This window comes from Poecile atricapillus, chromosome Z (genome assembly GCF_030490865.1).
Source record: "Poecile atricapillus isolate bPoeAtr1 chromosome Z, bPoeAtr1.hap1, whole genome shotgun sequence".
NCBI classification, from domain to species: domain Eukaryota; kingdom Metazoa; phylum Chordata; class Aves; order Passeriformes; family Paridae; genus Poecile; species Poecile atricapillus.
In genome coordinates, this window is record NC_081289.1 from 84699306 (window position 1) to 84719051 (window position 19746).

A 19746-nucleotide genomic window follows, 5' to 3' on the forward strand; every position below is an offset into this window, starting at 1 on the left:
TTGCTGGCACAGTATATAAATACCAGTAAGCATGCAATACAAGATAAGCTATATTTTCCTTGCTGTTCCATTCTAATACTATGTGTCAAAACAGTTGCTGTGTAAAAAATTTTGCATTTCAAAACAGTTAAGTTGAACAATTTCCATTTCCACTACAAAGTCTTCTGTAGATGAATGTATGTTCGTGAAAAAGAACACTTTCACATTCAAATTAAAGCATAGAACTGTTAAAGATCAAAGTAGCTCTAACCATTTAGATTACTTTTTGGTGGAACTAGAAAATTAACATGTGAAGAAGAGCATGTAAATTATGTCATAGAGTATCTTAGAAAATATTATTTTTATAACTGAATCAAACTGACAGTGAAAGGAAGACTTTTTACTTGGATTTTACAGAAAACTTACTGTTAGATAGTAAGCCAAATATAAATACTAAATGTAATATATGCAATTGCAGCAAGTATTTCAGTCAGGTGCAGCAGGGACCATTATTAGGACTTGTTTTACAAGCATTTAACATTTTCATAATAATCTGAACGGGAAGGTTCATAGCACGCTAATTATGTTAAGAGACAATTCTAAACTGAAAGAAGTCACAAAGCATCAATGAAGACTGAGACATAATGTGACAGGATTGAAAAGATTAGAAAAACAAGAAAGAGAAAATGAGATTCAGACTTGGAAGTGTACAGTCAACTATATCTTAATAAAAAATGCCCTCCCCAGGAGAGAAATGAGTTTGAAACAAGCAAAGCATTAACACCAAAGGAGTAAGTGAATTAGATTTTGGTTGACATTTAATGCAGAAATTGCACAGACAACTTTTGTTCTCAGTGCTTGTGAAGAAGTCTGCTCCTTGGAGAGCTTACAGTAACTTCTAGGAACTCAAGGATGAAAGAAGTTCCCACACATTCATTCATGAGGAAAAAAAAAATAAGATGGTTGCACTCAGTCAAGTGGCAGCTGAGGTTGTGCTTATAGAAATATATTTATTTGAAGAATGCGAGGGCCTGAAGAAAGCTAAGACTGGAAGTTTCTGTCTGGTAGAAAATATTCAGTGCATAAAAGACCTATCATGATCTGGGATACTTAGTGGTTCACCAGATCACTAGACATGTTGGTACAAAGAAATTTCTATCAGCCACAAGGATCAATGTAGTATAGCTTTTCTATCTTCTATATATTCCATATGATTTCATCTAACAGTTAAAAGCAGTAATGTCTATTTAGCATAAGCTGAGTTTATTCCTAAATGTCACTGGAGTGAGAGGCAATTCTGCAGAGAGATTTAAGGAGACTACAATATGAAATCGGTACACCCAAGGATTGCAAGACTGCAACTTTACAGATGGTCCAACAATCCGCTGCAGCATTAAGAGGCATTTTCTACTTCTTTTTAAACACTGAAAACATCATTTGCCTGTGCACTAATCCAAATATTTTATGGTGCACCTCTTCCAGTTGTGTCATCTGATTTGCTACACCACATTATCTCTCACTGTCACCCTTACCCCTCTGCTGTAGGTGCCACAAATGACAGAAGGCAGTACTTGTGTAAAATCGTAGCAATTTAGGAGCCCTAGTTTCAATTTCAAAAAGAAGAGAGGCAAATCCCAGAGCCTCTGAATTTTTCTGTCAGCTCAGAGACAGGCCATTTCCTATGCAGCACTCCCTCTGCTCTGGGCTTTTTCCTGCTTTGTGTGCTTCAGAAGAGGATGAAAAACTTGGAAATATGGGGTGGATTTAGGGCTGGATGGTTTAGAGCTCGGAGAGAAAAAAAATGGGTGAAAAACTAAGAATGGCACATTATTTCTAAGTGAATCTGCAAGATGTAAAACTTAAATTGATTTAAATTAAAAAGATAAAACTTTGATTCTCTGAAGTCAAAAGGTCCCATTGGCTTCAGGGGGATTCTCCAGCCAATAAGGATACAGTCCCATGGCTAGATTCTGTCTTTGCACTCATTTCTGTAACTGAGCACAAAGCCGAACTCGTGGACTATCAGAACTCCTCCACTTCTGCACCTCCTCTGAGGAAACACTTCCCTTTGGTGCTGGGTCTGCAGGGAAACAGCTCTTTAGGACTGCTCAAACTGCCTCTCAGCTGGTCTGCAGTAGTGTGATCCACTGCTGCAGGACTGAGGTATGCACACACATGCGCAATATGAGTAATATTCATTTGGCCATGACAGCTGAGAGGGAATTTGGATCAAATGTTCATCTCTAATCCTACACAGTGGGTGCATAGTTTTACTGGACAGTGGCTTAGGACAATTATGATAATAAAACATGTCCTAATAAACAGAGTGGCAGAAAAGTTTAACTTTATCCTGTATAATTTGCAACTGAAGCACAAAATATGTTATGGATCCCCCTACACATGAGCACATATGGGCAGAAAACATCCCATCGATTTTAGCTGCAACTTCATTTCTTTATCAGACAGTAACTACTATATATCCCACTACTGCAATCTAAATTGAGTGGAGGCCACATCTCCAGGGTCCTCAGCAGGTCTGAGCACACACATTTACATCTCAGTGTACATCCATGTACATGAGACAGCAAAGTCAGGCCAGAACTACCAGTTTTTTTCATTATTTCAAATGAATTAGTTTGTTAGGAGTGCTCTCGAAGATTACATTTTTTCCTTCTTCTTTCTTTTTAATTAAATTCCATTAACAAAGTGTTACCCTTTGATTAAGTTCTCAGCCACAACTGATTCAGCATATTTCACTTCTTCAGGTACCTAATTAGGATGCCAGTCTTTGCTCATGTTATTTCTTTGTAAATAAGCAGTACTTCCAGTGGCTTTGGTGAAATACAACTACAAGCACTAGATGAACAGAAATCCTCCTTAGCCAAAAATCACTGTTTGTCATTGTGTTTCAAACAGTCTCACCTCACAGAGAGGTCTCTCTCATTTCTCAAAGACAAATGCATGGGACAGGCTCTCCAAGGCCTTCAGGCAGAGAATCAGGGATATCCAGAGAAATACATTCAGCATTTGTGCACTTTATGAATTTAGTGAGCTTGCTCTGGCATTGACATCTGTGCAGCCAAGGTATGAACTGGTACTTTTTCATAGTAAGTACCCTAGAATTAGCTGCTATGAGGATGCTGGGTGTTGACAAGAATATGGATGGTTGGCTGAAGAGATCATTTAACCCTGCCAGTAATGAGCTCATTTGAAACAAGCCCCTTCCTAATTATCACTTGGTTATGATTGATTCATCACCTGCTTTGATACTCCTATTTAATAAACAGAAAGGAACTGCTGGGTAAAGAACTGCATAATTTTTAGTAAGAACAGAGCTGCCTTAATATTATGTCAATTAGTTCCAGACTGATTTTCTTTCCTTTACTCTCTGCATGTGTGTGCACACACACACACATGTGAACATGTAACTATTGTGTACCTGTGTATGGAATGCCTGCATGACATTTTAATGAAGACAGTACTGGAGCACAGCTTATATATACACATTGCACTACAGGAATAAGGATTTTCCTTACCGATTTCACTCATGGATATCCCTGGAGCTAATTGCCCGTTGTTGAAAGAGCTATAGGTAAACAAGTTTGGTACAGAGGTGAGGTCATAGATAGGTTCCTGCTTTATCTGTTTGATTCCAGTCATGTCTAACCCCGACTGGTCTGGGGAGGGCTGGGCAGAATCCACGTTATAATAGCCCTCAGACTTCGGCAGATCGATGACGTGCCCGTTTGAGTAGGTGCTGCCAGTTTCGTTATTCAGATTGTTCAAGCCATTGCTGATGCTGCTGCTGTAAACCCTGGCGAGGGCTTCTGCCTCACCACTCTGCTGCTGCCGCTGTTCCTGCAGTCGCTGCTGGTGCTTCTGCACTTCAGCATACAAGCTATCCCTCTGCTTTTTGGACATTCTTCCAAATTTCACAGCTGAAAAGCAAATCACAATGCACACCGTTGTCTTTAATTTTTTTTCGATTCCCCCTCAACCCCACCACTCTTTTGATATTAACTTTCAGGGTTAATTTTGCTGTGGAAACATATTTTTTCTGTGGAAATGAGAAAGGATGCAAAGCTTTACATCACATACATCTCATAAAAGAAAAAATACTGCGTACTTGAATTTTCCAGGTGACAACAATGACTCCTATTTGACAGGAGGGCCTCAGTCAAGCAATTCACTTCCAACTCTGAATGCTAAAAAGACCATGCATTCTTTTATAACTCTGTGTTCACTGAACAACAACCCAGAGCTGTATGAAACGTACAGTCTGTAATTTCATATCCATTTACTAACTTCACACAAACCTTTACACAGTACAGTAACAAGATTAGTATTCTGGGTGAAAACAAGCCCTAAAGCATTATTATCACATCCTATCAATGGGGTGTTATCTTCCTATTTTAACAAAAGTAATCTTAGAGGTTAGAACCTAGAGGAAAATAACAAATTTGAAGGTAAACAGCACAAATGAATGTCATCTTTTCCACTGAGCAAAGTCTTAGGGATTTATGCAATCTCCATTTTAATAATCTGCATGCACAAATCCATGCACTCCTTCTGTTAAGAAAGGGAGGAAAATATAAGAGGGCAAACCATTTTCCCCAGAAATAGGGCTCATTACACCGAGATTGCAATGTTCGAAGGTGACAGGCTGATTGCTGGGGAACTAGGAATAAATCCACAGCCTGTATATACAGTAGATCACAGCTGATTATCACCGTCCAACCTTATCTTTGTACAAATTCTGGTCTTCTAGTGGGCTAGATCTTGGCATCTTAGAGCAGGGGTAGTTGTTGATTGTGCTCTAAAATGAATGGGAGATACATTCAGCAGAGTTCATCAGAACAGGTAGGGACTTTAACTCTACCTGTTAAAATACGGTGTATTTTCTATACTGTGTATTTCCAGTCCATCTGAAATTTGGATCAATTCAGAATCATATTTATTAGCAAGGGACTCTCATTTAGCCCTTGAGAAGGGTTTGAACCTGTGTGTGGATAAATATGAAATTCTTCCATCAAGAAAAAGAACAGAAAAAATAGAGCATAATATGAAAATACAGTGCCAGAACAACAAGGTGGCATCTGCTTTATTTTCTTTTTTTTTTTTTTTTTTTTTACACCAAGAGGGTTTTTTTCTTATTGACAACCTCATTTTAGTTGCAGCCTTACACTCAGGCTACAAGCTACTTCACACAAACTCACGAACTCAGTAATGCCCAGCCTGCCCCTGGAATCAGTGCATGGTATGCTGCATACCCTTATGAACAATATACAGTGACTGTATTTTAAATAATGCAACTATGTACTTTCTTCAAATTTAGGGCCTCAGTAATAAAACCAAATATCCACTGTTTATCCTCATTATATATTCATTAATTGGATTCTCCAGCTGCTGTCAATTAGCATCCTGCCTCTTCATGATAAAAATGAATTTATTACATGGCTGAGAGGTAAAAATCAAACTAAAGTTTTCTGTAAAAAAATTCACATAGTCAATTGTAGAATTGCAAGTGCTCTTAATATTCTTAATCCTAAGCAATCATAAAGACCCTTACATAAACTATGAGAAAACAAAGTGATACTGTTGGAAGAATCACTCATTTTGCCTCTCTGCACTGGTCTCTGAATTACTGGTTGGGAAGATGACACTGTCAGTCAAATTAAAACGCTCCTGTGATACCTTATATCATTGGAAGATACTACTTTCAGGAGGAAAGCATGTGCTGTTAAATTGCTGAAATGTTACTTCTTTAATCACCATGAAGGAGCTAAGGTGTCAAGTAAACTGGATGCTAGGACCAAAAAGAATTCATGGATTAAAGGCCAGATTGCAAGGCCTCTCCCAGATTGGAGAGAGTGGTAAGCAATTTCAGTGGCACATAAGACACACTGAGGTAGAAGAAGACCTATTATGGCCCAAATTTTATACAAGTTTATAGCCTGTGGACTGTCTAAATAAATAAATAGCTCTTTAAGTAACTTCTCCATTGATAACTTAATTTCAAAATACACATTTTGTGTAAACCTTTTAGGAGAGAAAACTGCTTCCAGAAAAATGAAATTAATATAAACTGCTTTTAAAAATCAGAACATTTTCTTCTAATACTTTCTTATTATATAAAACCTGTTTTTGAGCTGGAAACTCCCTGCACAAGGAGTGGTGCCTAGGGCACGTCTGCTGTGGGCAGCCTTGCCCAACCCTCCCATGGTCTGCAGTTTTGGTGTGATGCATGCTCTCAGCCTGCTGAACTTGGCTGATCACACCACAGTCTGGAAGGTGGACCAGAGCTCTACAAGGACCACAGGATCCTGAGATGACATAGATTGTGGAGAGTTTTAGCATTTTCAGTGCTAAATTAGGAGAAGTTCTTCTATAGACCCAGACAGGGACAGGAGGCAGCATGCAAGTAAAAGAAATGGGGTTTCTTCCAATGCACTATATTTGGCCGAGCTCTGAATAATACAATCAGAAACACAACGCTATCAAGGTGTAAATTTCTGTTGGGTTGCACCTCCTTACTACCAGACCTTTAGAGATCTCAGGAAAATGGATGCTTTCACACACCGATATTAAATGTTAAGGTAAATGCTGATGTTTAATGTAATGTTTAATATAAACCCACCTCTCCAGAGGTGACCTTTCAGTACTCTGTGCTTTTGATTAGAATAACGTATTCTTTCTGTTCTAAACTAATACTGGTCTCCATTTTGTGATTTATCCCCACCCCTCCCCATGAAAATAGCCTTCTTTGTTAACCGGATGGCAAAGATCGCCTCACAGTGTACGCATTACAAAGCACAGAGCTTCTCCTCTCTCTCTTTGCAGAAATCTACAGGGAGTTTAAGTAAGTCAGCAGTGAGGAAAAATTTCAAAGGGCTTAGATGTGAAGCAGGAATTTGACTCCTTACCATCTCGAGACATTCCCAGGGCAAGACATTTCTGCAGTCGGCAGTGTTGGCAACGATTTCTGTTGGTTCTGTCAATTAAACAGTTTCTCTGTCTTGGACAGGAATAGGATGCATTATTCTGCTGACTCCTCCGAAAAAATCCCTTGGGGCAAGAGAGCAGGAAAGACCAAGTGTTACCACAAGCATATTTATGTGCGTGTGCACGCATGTGGACACACACACAGACAGAAGCATGCAAACAATTGCAGAAAACTCTCATTTAGTGCACTGCTACTTATGCTCCAGCTCTGCAGGTATGATAGTATTGTAGTAAAGAACATTTAATTATAATAAGGTATTCTGTGTATTCTGTAAAGAATATAATTCTACTTTGTTAAAACCTAAATAACATTACAGAATGCATTTTTATTTTGGAGTAATGACCCTGTATTGTCTAATACTTGATCCTAATAGAGGAAAAACTTGTCAGCGTTTGTAAGAGATGACTTCAAAGTACTTGTTTTGACATTTCTCCCTTTAATGAAGAGAGTGGTAACTGTTACTGTGTACACATAGCATGAGAAGCTGAAGTCTGCTGTTCAGCAAGACTTCAACTTGGCAAATGTTGATCTGATCTGGAGAGGCATATGATTCAGGAGTGAAGTAATTAAAATTCAGTCTTCACAAAAGCACTAGGATATAATGACTGTATCAAGTAAAGCCAATACACAAAGGAGAAAGCAACACCTTTAGATACTACCATGAGAATGCAATGGCATTTTCCACAGGCTGTTTGTCTAGAGATCTGAGGGCTAGAGGGGAAGTACATACACTGGAGTCCTTATGAGCTTCCAGCTGCTATGAGGTGGTGCCAAGAGTGGCACCAATGGGCACTGTTATGGTAGAAGTGACGTGAAGCAGCTGAGGTGACAAGAGGAATGAAAACGGGGTGAAGAGAAACAAAAAGAAATAGATTGATATTAAATATATAAATAAATAAATAATAAGAAAAAAAAGTCAAGAGCATCTGCAAGTCCAGAGAGAAAAAAAAAACAGAGAAGGTCCCTAACCAGTCTGGCAACTTTAAATGCAAGAAGCTGCAGGTTGTGGTGGGAAAGCTGATGGATAGCCTGGTGACTGCAGGAGGCTATGAGTAGTGAAACAGCAGAAATACCATTACTGCAGTTACACCAGTCACCAGAAGTGACACCAAAATGCTTATGCCTTTCAAACACCCTGGAATGAAGCCAGAAAGCAACAGCTGATTTCATTTATCAGGAAAAACTAGTGTATCTCTGCATAGGCTGCTGGATGCTAATACTGAGCAATGGACAAAGTCACATGGTAACAGTACTACAGGCCTCCATTCACTTGCTACAGTTTATACACAAATTCTTGCTCAGGTCCTGGCCAGATGAATGAGGGTGGTGTGGCGTGTCCATGACAGTGACAGGCATGGCTTTCCACCAAGGACACCGGCAGTGCTAGTTCAGAAAGTCAAGCATAGAGACCCACTGGAACTGGCTCGAGCTTGTTCTATCAGTGATTACAGTTTATCCAAAATAGAAATTAAAGTTTACGATTTGTACTTTTAAGAAAATAAGTGCCCTTTGGGGGGAACTCTCTGAAAACTACTGGTGGAAGCTTAACTGATCTTAGCTGAGCAAAACTTCCCAGATATAGTAGAGGTGCCTTTAATTTAAGACTAGATGGATGCTAATTGCAGATGCCTCTGGTGAACGTTATAGCCAGTCTTGGTTTTGACTTGTGAAGGGTTTTCTGTTTTCTGTTTTTAGATTTTAGCAGCATCTATGGATTTCAGAGATCAAATTAATTCAGTAATGTTAAAAAAACACGCACAATCATTTTGCATTGACAATGCCTTCTCCTGCAGTACTTTTTGTTCTCTTTAAGGTTGATCTCATCTCAGAGGAATTTGTTTCATCTTTACCCTCCTTAGGAAAAAAGGACCATATTATGTATCAAGGGTTACATAAGAAAATTGATTTACAGCAGGTAATTAATTTTTTGGAGGAGAATTTTATGTTCTCATTCTCCCACATAAAATCTAAGTGTTGTCTTATAAAGTAGAGATAATCCATTAATTTTATTTTTATGGTATCTTTATATAGATTTGGATACATTATTCTACATCAGAATAATTCCATTTATGTGGAAGGAAGATGCATTTCATTACTGAGGAGCTAAAGAGTGAAATGCTGATTTCCCAGTACTTCCAACATGGACAACAAGTCTTTCTTGAACAAATCACTTCACCCACCAGCAACAGCCAGTCTGAGAAAGGAAATCACAGAATGAACTACTTTCTAATCTGTGATAAAACAGTGGTACAGAGTACTTTGTTTTGGGGGCAGGCACGAGAAAGAATAAAAGGCTTCCTAGTGAAGAAGGAGCTGCAGAGATAGATGTGATATAAACTCATCTTTAAGTCTTCTCACTCTTTCCATAAGAATAGTGTCAGAGCTGCAGACTCCGTGGGTCCAGCAGGTCCATGGCATATGCATGTTCAGCATAAGGCAGGCATGCATACAAACCAACAGTAATGTTTCGGACGATCCTTTAGCACTTAGAATTTGGATTTTCAGCAGCATAGCTAATGTAGGCACACTGAGTTAAAGGATTTTCTATTCCTTGAAGTTTGTAGCACTGCCACTGGCATTGTAAATCTTGGATTGCATATCCTGAAATGCTGTGGCTGCTTGGTGCCTGGCTCAACGTGTGCATGCTTGTGGAGTGATTCTAACCTCTGTCTTCCATGCATGGCCTCCATTCTTAATCATTGTAGGTTTCCAAAAAACTGAGACAAAAAGAGCCAGAAATTACCAGCGTGCAGGCCGAGTGAATAGCTATTTAAATGCTGGGAAACTTGAAATGCTTAAATGGATAGCAGAGCTGCACTGCCAGAACTTAACAGGGAGCTCTGACAGACTGAGATGCCTCCCAGTGGAAATGATGTGAAAAACCGACACCTTTTTTTCACACAGGCTCACAAAACAAGATTAGACTAATTGATCTGATACAGCAAAACTGGCACAAACCCAACAGGGTTAAAACTGTTATAAGTGGAAGAGAATCTCTTTATCTCAATAAGCAGTCTACTCACAGAGCACAGTGGTGTCATCTCCTCTTGAGGCACACACAAGAGCCAGCATTAACCCTAATTACTTCTAGGGAAGACTATACCCCTAGACAGTCTGTGGGCTCTGAGTACTGAGAGAAGATAGTTTTTTTCCTGCTTAAAGTAGTTTTCTTCCATAGCTTTTGTGCCAGTTCTGGAAGTATCAGATCAATTAGTTTAATCCTGTTTCATGTGGTTGTCATAAGAAGATGGTTATTTCTAGTCCAGTGCCACATTAAGACAAAGACACACTGCAAATTGTTCTGCTTACAATTGTTAATGCTCCTGAAAACCCCCCTGGTCTTTACCACTATATTGGTTCTCAATTAAACTAGCATTAAAATACTTCTTTTGCAAATGAGTGCATCCAAATTTTCAGATTTTTCAGCTGTTCTAATACTTTGTAAAGCATTAGGTACAGACTTATGATTTCACTCTTCAAATAGGCACCCATTTTCAAGCACGACAGTTTGTGTATTTCCACATACAAGAAATCAGAGATGCCGCCTCTCCTTTGCAATCTTTGCAATTTCCCATTTATAATTAAAACTGAAATACCAACGTGCAGTATGAGATTCTGATTTGTCATGAATAATAATGTAATTCCTTAGAAAATAAAATCACAGACAATTTTTAAAATTGAAAATTGAAGCCTTTCTTCTCTTTGCTTGGGTTTGGTTTGTGCCATTTGAACTAATGCCTGAGATAATATGTTGATATGTCTAAGCAGCAAGTCTATACATCTCCCCCATCTGCCCTTTTTCTTTAACCTACAGTTCCCAGCAATTGCCCCAGCACTAAAGCCTATGAAGAAGATGACAAAGGACCCTTTTACACTGCTTATAATGTAGAGGAATTCTTTCTTTTGGAGATTACAATTTGGTCTGCAGATTGTGCAGAAGGAGATAAAAAAGGACCAAATTCACACCTGTAAGCTCTTAAAAAAGGCTGACCAGAAGTAACATGCCAACTGTAATGCTACACCGGTTGTATAGGAAACAAGATAAGAAATCCACCTCTTTCAAAGCTGATTTAAGGTAGAACAGGTGTGGCTTACAGTTGCCAGCCTCTGTTGGTGTCAGCACTTACACTGCATCAGAGGTAATTAATTCATGTTTCAAACAAGGAGGTAGCTCTAAAGACTATTTGATAAAATGGAATGCAACTAAGAAAATTGGGCATGAAGAGCATCTTTATCAGCAGCAGGCTTTGCAGCCTTTGGAACCACTTGCTTGAAAGCTTGTAAGAGTATATCATTGTACACAGGTGCCTGAGGCTAATGCAAATGATGATGACTGTGCTGTATTAAAATCTCATACCTTGCAGCCTTCACATGTGATGACTCCATAGTGTATTCCAGAGGATTTATCACCACAAATTTTGCATGGTATCACTTCAATTTGTGCTGAAAAAGAAAATGAGACAGATATTTTGGGTATATAATTGTATTTAATTTCTTTTTTTTTCTCAAAAGGAGACCTTTATAAATAGAGAGCAGATAACCAGTTGAACCCCAACAAAATAAAAATATTTTGTATTGTATGTCTGTTTCTGAATACCTTGGTTTGGCAAATTTTAAATACTTCACATTATGTAGTTTCTGTTACATCCCCCAAAACTTTTCAACATTTTAAAATATCTTACAATTAGTAAGTTTTTTCTCATATTCCTTTTTTAATTGCTAATGACTGCCATTAGGAGTCCTAAACAATAATCTGGATTGTCCTTTCTTACATACTTTGAATATTTGTGACTTTCCATTTTTCTGAGGTAGAAATATGTAGTGTATTTTGATGCCCTTTTTAAAGCAGAGTAGAGATGATGAAGTTTTCACTTTCTTCAAATTACGTTCAAGACATGAAGATACTAATACAACTGCCAGAGACAGGCTGGTAAATGCTTGCTTAATCTTCCTGTCTCTTCATATGATTTGTTTTAACACTGGATCATTGGCAGGCAAGGCCCACAGATGGAGTTTGGGTAGCCAGTGCCTGTGTACTGGGAAAGTCAGGTACAATCTGAAAGTGTTTAAATATGGATGTGCTTCAGATCCTTTTACAAACATAGTGGTGGTCTGATTCTGAGAAGGAAAACACATTTCATTATTGTCCATATTTTTTATTTTTTCCTAACAGAGCTGTTTGATTCTCTCAATTATTTTGAATCCTGTGTGTTCCCTTTGATGATGCTGTAAGAGCACATACTTAGACCTGTAAGGAAGAACTGTGCCTTTATTTTGCTTGAATAAACTGAGAAGAAATGTTAAACTTATTTTCTCTCCCTTTCATTTGTTCTTCTGTGTAGGACGCATGCCTCCCTGCTATTCTTCTCTTACTTGGAAGCAGCATCACATTTGGAAAGTACTCCTGGCAGATGTTGTTTCTCCATGCCCAGGGTAGTAACAGCAGCAACTCCAGTTGCAACTCTGCCACTCAAGTCACCCATCAAATCCTTGAGTAGAAAAGTATTTTTTTAGTAGAGCTAGCCTATGCACAAGGATAGGTAACCGTTAGCACTTCAACAAGACACATTTAACTCTAAAATCGATTGAGACAGGGAAACGAGATTATTGTCCAGATGCTAATCCTAAAAAGAGCATCCTATTTCAAACTTGTGGGCTGTTGAAAAGATTAAAAAAAACGGAAAAAACCTATGCTTAAAAATGACTGCACATTGCAAAAAGCAGTCAAAATTGTAAGCACTAAATATGCTTGCACAGTGGATACTGTGAAAATATAATAATATAGCCTGGATTACGCCCCATTTCTTCTACTTAGGATCATCATTTGTCTCTTTTAGCAGAAGCCAGAAGTTTCCTTCTCCCCACTACCTCATAGTTAAACAACCAAAACCATGTCCCAGCGAGCCACCACCACACTTCTCACTGAAAGGCGCATTTCATACCCTACTCCTTTATACTCCTATTTGGTGTAGAGGCTTACAGGGTAAACTGCACGGGGTGAACACTAGCAGGCCCTCTACTTTGGAAAGTCAATTAACTATTCCCTTGGGACAGCATATCCCAAGGGACCCAGGCAAGAGGAACTTACATGGATGGCTGAAGAGACTTTAGGTCCCCACTGTGAGCTCATTTTCCTGACACACTCTTTCTGATCTAGCATAACTTTAGGCATTACTCAGGCAAGCAAACCAGTTTTAAAACTGCTCCTAATCCATGTTGCACAGAGGGGACTCCTTAACAGAGAAGCACCTGTGGTTCTTTGGAAATTTTTCCAGGTTGATCCTGCTCAAAAATTCCTATGCCTTATGCCCACTGGGATAGTAAAAACATTTAAACATGTGCCTCCAGGCACATGCTTTTTGTAAGGCTACTTTGAGTAACTGTTCACAGGTCTCTGCTTGAGAGTCATGTGGATGGAGAAAGTCTCAGCTCTGGGACCATGTGCTGTTTTATGTTTCAAAGACATATGCCAATGTCAGAGGCAGGAACTACAATGAGAATGGAAAGAAATCTGCAGAAAAGACAAGACAGAGAAAAAAAAGGACAACAAAAATATCAAGGTACCTTTAATGTGACTTGCGTATACCATTTTTAACACAGAGAGAACTGATCCTGTGACACTGATTGCATTTAGCACAGTACTTTTTACTGTAAGTAAACAATATTTTCATGCATGAATTTCAATTATAAGCTCTACATTCATGGTATTTGTGGATCAAGTCCCTAAATGCTAAGGCTTTGGGTTTCAATGGCTACGTAATAAATATTTTAGACTTGTGATTCTTCAGCTAATTCAAACCTTTATTCAAAAATTTCCATTCTGTAAATTAGTAAATGCAGGTTTGTCTAGGAAATTGCTACCATTTCTCCTTAAGAGAACTCACAGAGAAACATCCTTAGGACACAGAAAGCATTTGAATAAATTTGGAAAAGTGTTTTTTTCTACTGTCCCCCAGACATTTTTTTCACAAAACATCAGAACAACTTCAGGATCTCTAATACAAATCTTCCTTGTACAGGCCAGATAAAAAAGAAGACATTGTTTTCCCAGAAGGGTCTTGAAATACTGTAATCAACATTGAGTGTACCATGTTTCTTTTGCAGATAGAATCACAGGTCACAGACTGCAGAATATTCTGAGTTGAAAGGGACCCACCAGAATAATCAAGTTCAACTCTCAAATGAGTGGTCTGTAACGGGACTGAATGCACAGCCTTGGTATTATTAGTTGACACAGGGTACTACAGTTTTTGCACATTCTGTTTTTATTTGTCCACCTGTGATCTTATGTTGTTTTTCTTACTCCACCTAATAAACCACCAAACAGTTCAGGGAGCTGTATATTTGATTCTATTTACAGCTATTATAAAATAAGCAGCTTTCTTCAGAACTCCTTGAAAAAATAAAATGCATTGACCAAGTGCCACTTCCTAAATATTGAGGCAAAAATTGAATGAACAATGATGGAGCTGCCACAATTGTAACATTCATCAGCACAGGAACAGAACTTACTTTCTCCCAATTCTGTAAACATGAGGAAGGAATTAGAGCAAAACTACTTAGCTACACTTCGAAAGTCTTTCTACTTGCCTTCTCACCCATTTTCACTCTGACATTATGAGCAAGAAAAATGCCTCCTGCCTCTTTTGAGGTGAGCCTCAACCTGAGCCCTCTTGTCCAATTTTTCAGTAAGCACACTGAGATGTACCACTCAAAAAAAGCCTGCAAACCCACTATTACCCTGATGTCTAAGAAAACATTTTTAATGTTTGGATATATACTGCTTAGTGATTGCTCCCTAAAACCAGCTGTAGTGCCTTTACTCAGTACCACAGGGTAATGTCTCTGCAGTATTCAGCTCTTATTTTATACTTAAGTTGAAAGTTCTTTAGGACAGGAAACTGCCTCCAGTTTAATGGGACAGTCTACAAATTGTAATGCCACAATGGAAATTAATTAATTCTACATGACTAGTAATTATAATCCACACATGATGGGATTCCACCTGGAATCTAATTCATTCTCTCCTGACAACAGAAAGTAGAGTGGAGTTCTATCAAAGAAGCAAATCCAAAATTGTCTCACATATTTGAAATGAGCACTTATACATTAACAAATAGGTAATTAGAAACATCTTCAAACAAGACATTTGCTCAAATGCGCCCCAAGAAAAATGGGAAGTATATTGAGCTGCCTTTTTTTTTTTTTCTCCACCAATAGCACATTAACACAGGGGCACAAAATTAATTATCCTAAAGACAGGAAAACAATCAGGTTTTGAAAGTAGTTATATGGGTGAGATTAGGAATGAATCTGAACGGGAGAGAGTTAACTGTCTGAATTCCTCTGGAAAGTAAGGTAAGAGTCAACAAGGCAGCTTAATGTATCTCATGTGCACTTGGGGGGATTGTCACTCACATGCATATGATGCCTAACTGAGAAAAACAAAGCTCATTTTTTATACATAATCAGTTTAATATCTGGAGAACTTCACCTGGGAAAGACAGGATTATAATCTCACAGACCTATAGCTAAACCAAAGTTTAAGGAGGGAAAAAAGACTTGAGCTTTCAGTTTTTAGCTCTCGATCAAAAGATGGTAATAAAGCATGTCAGGCATAAACCTTGAAAAGGAAGTGTTGTCTCTAATGATCCAGCAAGGAGTGCACTTGGAAGCATCAAGGCTAATCAGAGAACTCATAGTGAAAAAACCGGTTGCTTCACCTTTCAAGAATTCCCATCATCCTTTAGTTGCCTTGAAAACTGCTGGTAGATTGGCCTAGTTCACTTTCATGTTTCTGTTCCTAACTGATTTCAAATTAAGTACATTCAGCATTTTTATCTACTTGCCAACTCTGCCTTTTTTATCCTGACCTCTTTGAGGAGGAAATGCTTTTTTTCCTTGCATGTTACTGTCAGTAGAAGTTTCCACGGTAAGGTAAGCTGCCAATAAGATCTTGGCATCCGCTTTGCTACTGAAATAGATGTTCTCTAGCTTCTCAGCAAGGCTTCAGGTGCTCTGCATTTAATAATCTGGAAATATACGGCTGAGGACACTTCTGTTTACAGCCTCTGTCATACCTCATGCAGTGAGACCTACAGAGTTAGTAATAGCTCAGCAAGTTAATTAATTCCAGGTAATGTTAACTGATGTCTGTAGATACATTAGCTATCAATCACACCCCAAATGAGCCATGAGAGTAAACTGATACGGTGCAGTTCACCCAGAAAAGTAATGTTTTCATAAAATCATAGCACTTTTGAACAGAGACACGTTAAACTCTGACTGTGGGTCTGGTGCTTGGATTTGTTACAGCAACAAAGATTCTCTGCAAAGCTGATGGTTCTCAAATAAGCCACCCCTACAGCTCATGAGCACAGATATACAAATCTCAAGAAGCAGCAGCTCTTGTATTTCTCTGTTTCACTGGGCACATATATTAGATTTCATCTGTACATGATATACAAAAACATGTCAAGAGTATCAAGGTAAGCAATAGCCCTAGAATTTAGATATTGAGAAATCTGATAGATCATTGCTGAAAATAGTAATAGGGTACATTAGTGAAAAAAAAGAATTTTTTTTCAATAAATGCATGTAATTGTCATGTCTGATTTCTTTCACTGTCTCACACTCTTAGCTGAAGTTCTTTTAGCTTATAACCAATGCCACCTGGAAGTTTATTTGGTAATATGTTTTCTTTTCCCCCTTCCTCTTTCATGATTTTCCAGTGGGGGAAAAAAATGAACAAAAAAACCCCAAAACAAAACTCAAACCAAAACAAAGCATGCTGAATTGTATAGCAGCTCTGCTTATAGATCAACTCCGCCTTTTATCACATGCCTATTCTAAAGACTATTGGAAAAGACTATTTTAAAACCTGAAGTTTTTTAAATAGCAAGTATTTATGCAGTTTCTCTGTGCATCCTTATTGTGGGCAGTAAAAGTCTATTAAAACAGAAGATCAAACCTTAGAAATAAGTGTGAAAATGTCTGTAGAGAGATGAAAAGTTTTAAAATTATGTGCTGTATATTAGCCTTTGTGCATATGAAGAAATATGCTTATATCTGCACTGTAAATACATATTTTGGAAGATGTCCTCTTGAGTTCCATGGCCATATTAATGTTTACCGAAGATTGGCAAATGGTTTGAAATAGATGAATATGAGTTCAAATGATCATGGCTGCTCTACAGCTAAAGGCATTTAAAACTGCTCATATTATTGCTTTTTTTGGTATCTTATTGCTGCACAGTAATTTTGGAACAAGTCTGGAAAGAATGATATACACAGATTACTTGCCTTTATATTCAGCAGAGAAGGTGAAATTATTATGAGCACAGTATAACAACCTAAAGTGTTAATAAGCACTGAAGCAAGAGAAATGTTTTGTTCAAACACTGTTTCTTTCCTTTCCTAAGTGGAACTACACTGGATCTAGCACTGTTATTTAAAATTTTATGAAACTAAAAGTTGTTATATTTGTGATGGACCAGAGTTACAGATAAGATGAGATTTTCAGATAGATTTAATACCTTTTACTGAAGCATGTGATACATTCTTTTTTAAAGAAGGGATATGTTACTTTTGAAAGAAATGCTTTTGGATGTCTAACTTTTTATCACAGCTTAGATAGGAGCAAAGGACTTCAAGTTTAAAACAGGTTAAGGATAACTACTCCAAGCTGAATTTCATTGTGATGGTCAACTAGAAAAGCTGTAAGATCTGCAAGGCTGGATGTTTCTCTGTGAAGCAAAGGCAGTTGTGAGGTAAAAAAAGGGTAACCATTTTAAGAGTAGTGATATAATGTTGTGAGATAATGACATATTTTGGATCACAAGTATTTTTTATTTTCTGCAAACCTGATTATTTCAGTTAATTAAAATAATTTGTAAATTAACAGAAAACCCAGATTTTCACTGGGTTATTACAAGACAGCAGTGGTGATGCAATTTCCTGGACTCCAGAAAAAATACTGTACAGCTTTGTTGCCAAGAATGTCAGCACAGCACTCAGTGAAACCCTAAGAGATTACGAATCTGACAAAGGCACACAAATCGCTACCTAGAAGCTTGTTTCTTTAATTTGGACAAAGCAGAGTGGCTGAAGTGCGTAACAAGCACAAGTGTTCAGGGCTTTCTCAGATGTTTTGGAACGGTTCACAGGGAAGGAAGACAGCAGAAGAGAGGCAGAACTGCCTGTATCATCTGTTGGGAAGTGCTGACTAACACAAAGTACAGCCCGTTGTCCAGATCCCAAAGACTGAACTCGGGTGCCTTGTCAGAAGCTGTGGCTCAAAACATGATCCCCTAAAGTCTGTGCTCACAGAGGTCAGAAAGCATCCAAGGATCAGTAAATGCTGATGGCTCACCTAGCACTCTGTAAATCTGTACAGAAGCATTTTCATTGCCTCTCAGTGTTGACTTCTCTGTATTAAGCTATGAACTCTTTTCCCTAGTAAGTCAAATTCAGGGAAATCATGTGTGTAACTTCAAAGGATAGTACTACTGTAACACAAGTTGTTGCACAACAAAAACGTGTTGCCAAACTAATGATTTGGGCTCTACATGTGAGTTAAATCAGTTATTTAACTAAACGATCAAGGCCTTATCCTGAGTCCCCTAAAGAGCTCAGAAACTTGCCCTATTCATAGGGAAAGATTTAAGGATATAATATATGCTGAATTATTACTCTAGAGTTTCTTCTTCCCTCAAAGACTCAAGCAATGGTTCTGCTGATACTGCACACTTTCCCTAAGGAGATTATTATGCTAATCTCAAATATTATACAATCCCGGCTATCCTATACTTGACCTCATCAGATCCAATGTTCTGCAAATAATCTCTAGCAGCTTTAGCTAATGTTTATATAAGCTGGTCAGGATGACTGAGTACTGGGGACCATGTTTTCCATGCAACACTCTTAAACAGTGAAAGTGCACTCAGAAACTGCACAACAGCAGCCTATATAGAAAATACATTGCATATGCAAAATTATTTTCAATGAAAATTACACTTCATATTTACTCTGCCAAACAGTTTGTCATAATTTTTGGATGTTACACTTAAAATACTTAATAATATATCAGTCATTTAGCAGGTCATATTATTTTCCCTCCTTCTCCTTATTCAGAAAGCTACTTAGAGCGCCCCAGGTATTTCTGATGTATTGCTTCCTGAAGACAACAATCCATGGCTGCATTCTTTACCCTTCTGAATAAATGGACTAATGAACTCTGCAAAGGAAGAATGCAGAATCCATGATGAATATTTACAGTCAATTTGGCCTGTCGAAGCTGGCTGAAATGGTCACACAGTAGTCAGGACTTTAAAGTTAATTCTTTTCATTAGATATGCACAGATCTCTGCTGTACAGTTACAAAGCTGAGCAACACAGGGAGATGCTGCAGGAACATGCTGTGAAGACCTGTTTTCCAGGCTGTGGGATCACATACAACCTTATCTCTCCTCACACCCAGCCAAGTGTTACTGCTTGCTGGGGTGGGATGGAAATGAACTTAAAATTTAATTCATCTCCTAGAGGAAGGAGGATGTAGTGGCTATTCTTAGCTCTGTCTGTAGCAGCACCTTCCTCTCCAGCTCTCTGCTACTGGTCTGCAGCAGCAGCACACTGACTATCTTTTCACCCCTAATCTCCTCCCCTCTTTACCTGCCTAGATTAATCTGAATGTTCACAAATTCTTATACTTTCAGTAACACTCAAACCCAGAAGTCTACCTCATGCAAAATCTTCAAGGGAAGTGA

The 19746-nt window shown here is 38.3% G+C and overlaps 1 protein-coding gene across 2 annotated transcripts in view; it reads right to left on the reverse strand.

Annotated features, from left to right (window-relative positions):
• Positions 1-19746, reverse strand: part of RORB (RAR related orphan receptor B) — a 128224-nt gene that overhangs the window by 22185 nt on the left and 86293 nt on the right. For both annotated transcript variants that reach the window (XM_058825940.1, XM_058825939.1), the window contains exons 2-4: positions 11340-11425; positions 6903-7044; positions 3516-3917 (exon numbers count right to left, since the gene is read on the reverse strand). In XM_058825940.1, coding sequence (XP_058681923.1) covers positions 3516-3917; positions 6903-7044; positions 11340-11425 — 630 coding nt within the window. The remainder of the gene's footprint in view (positions 1-3515; positions 3918-6902; positions 7045-11339; positions 11426-19746) is intronic.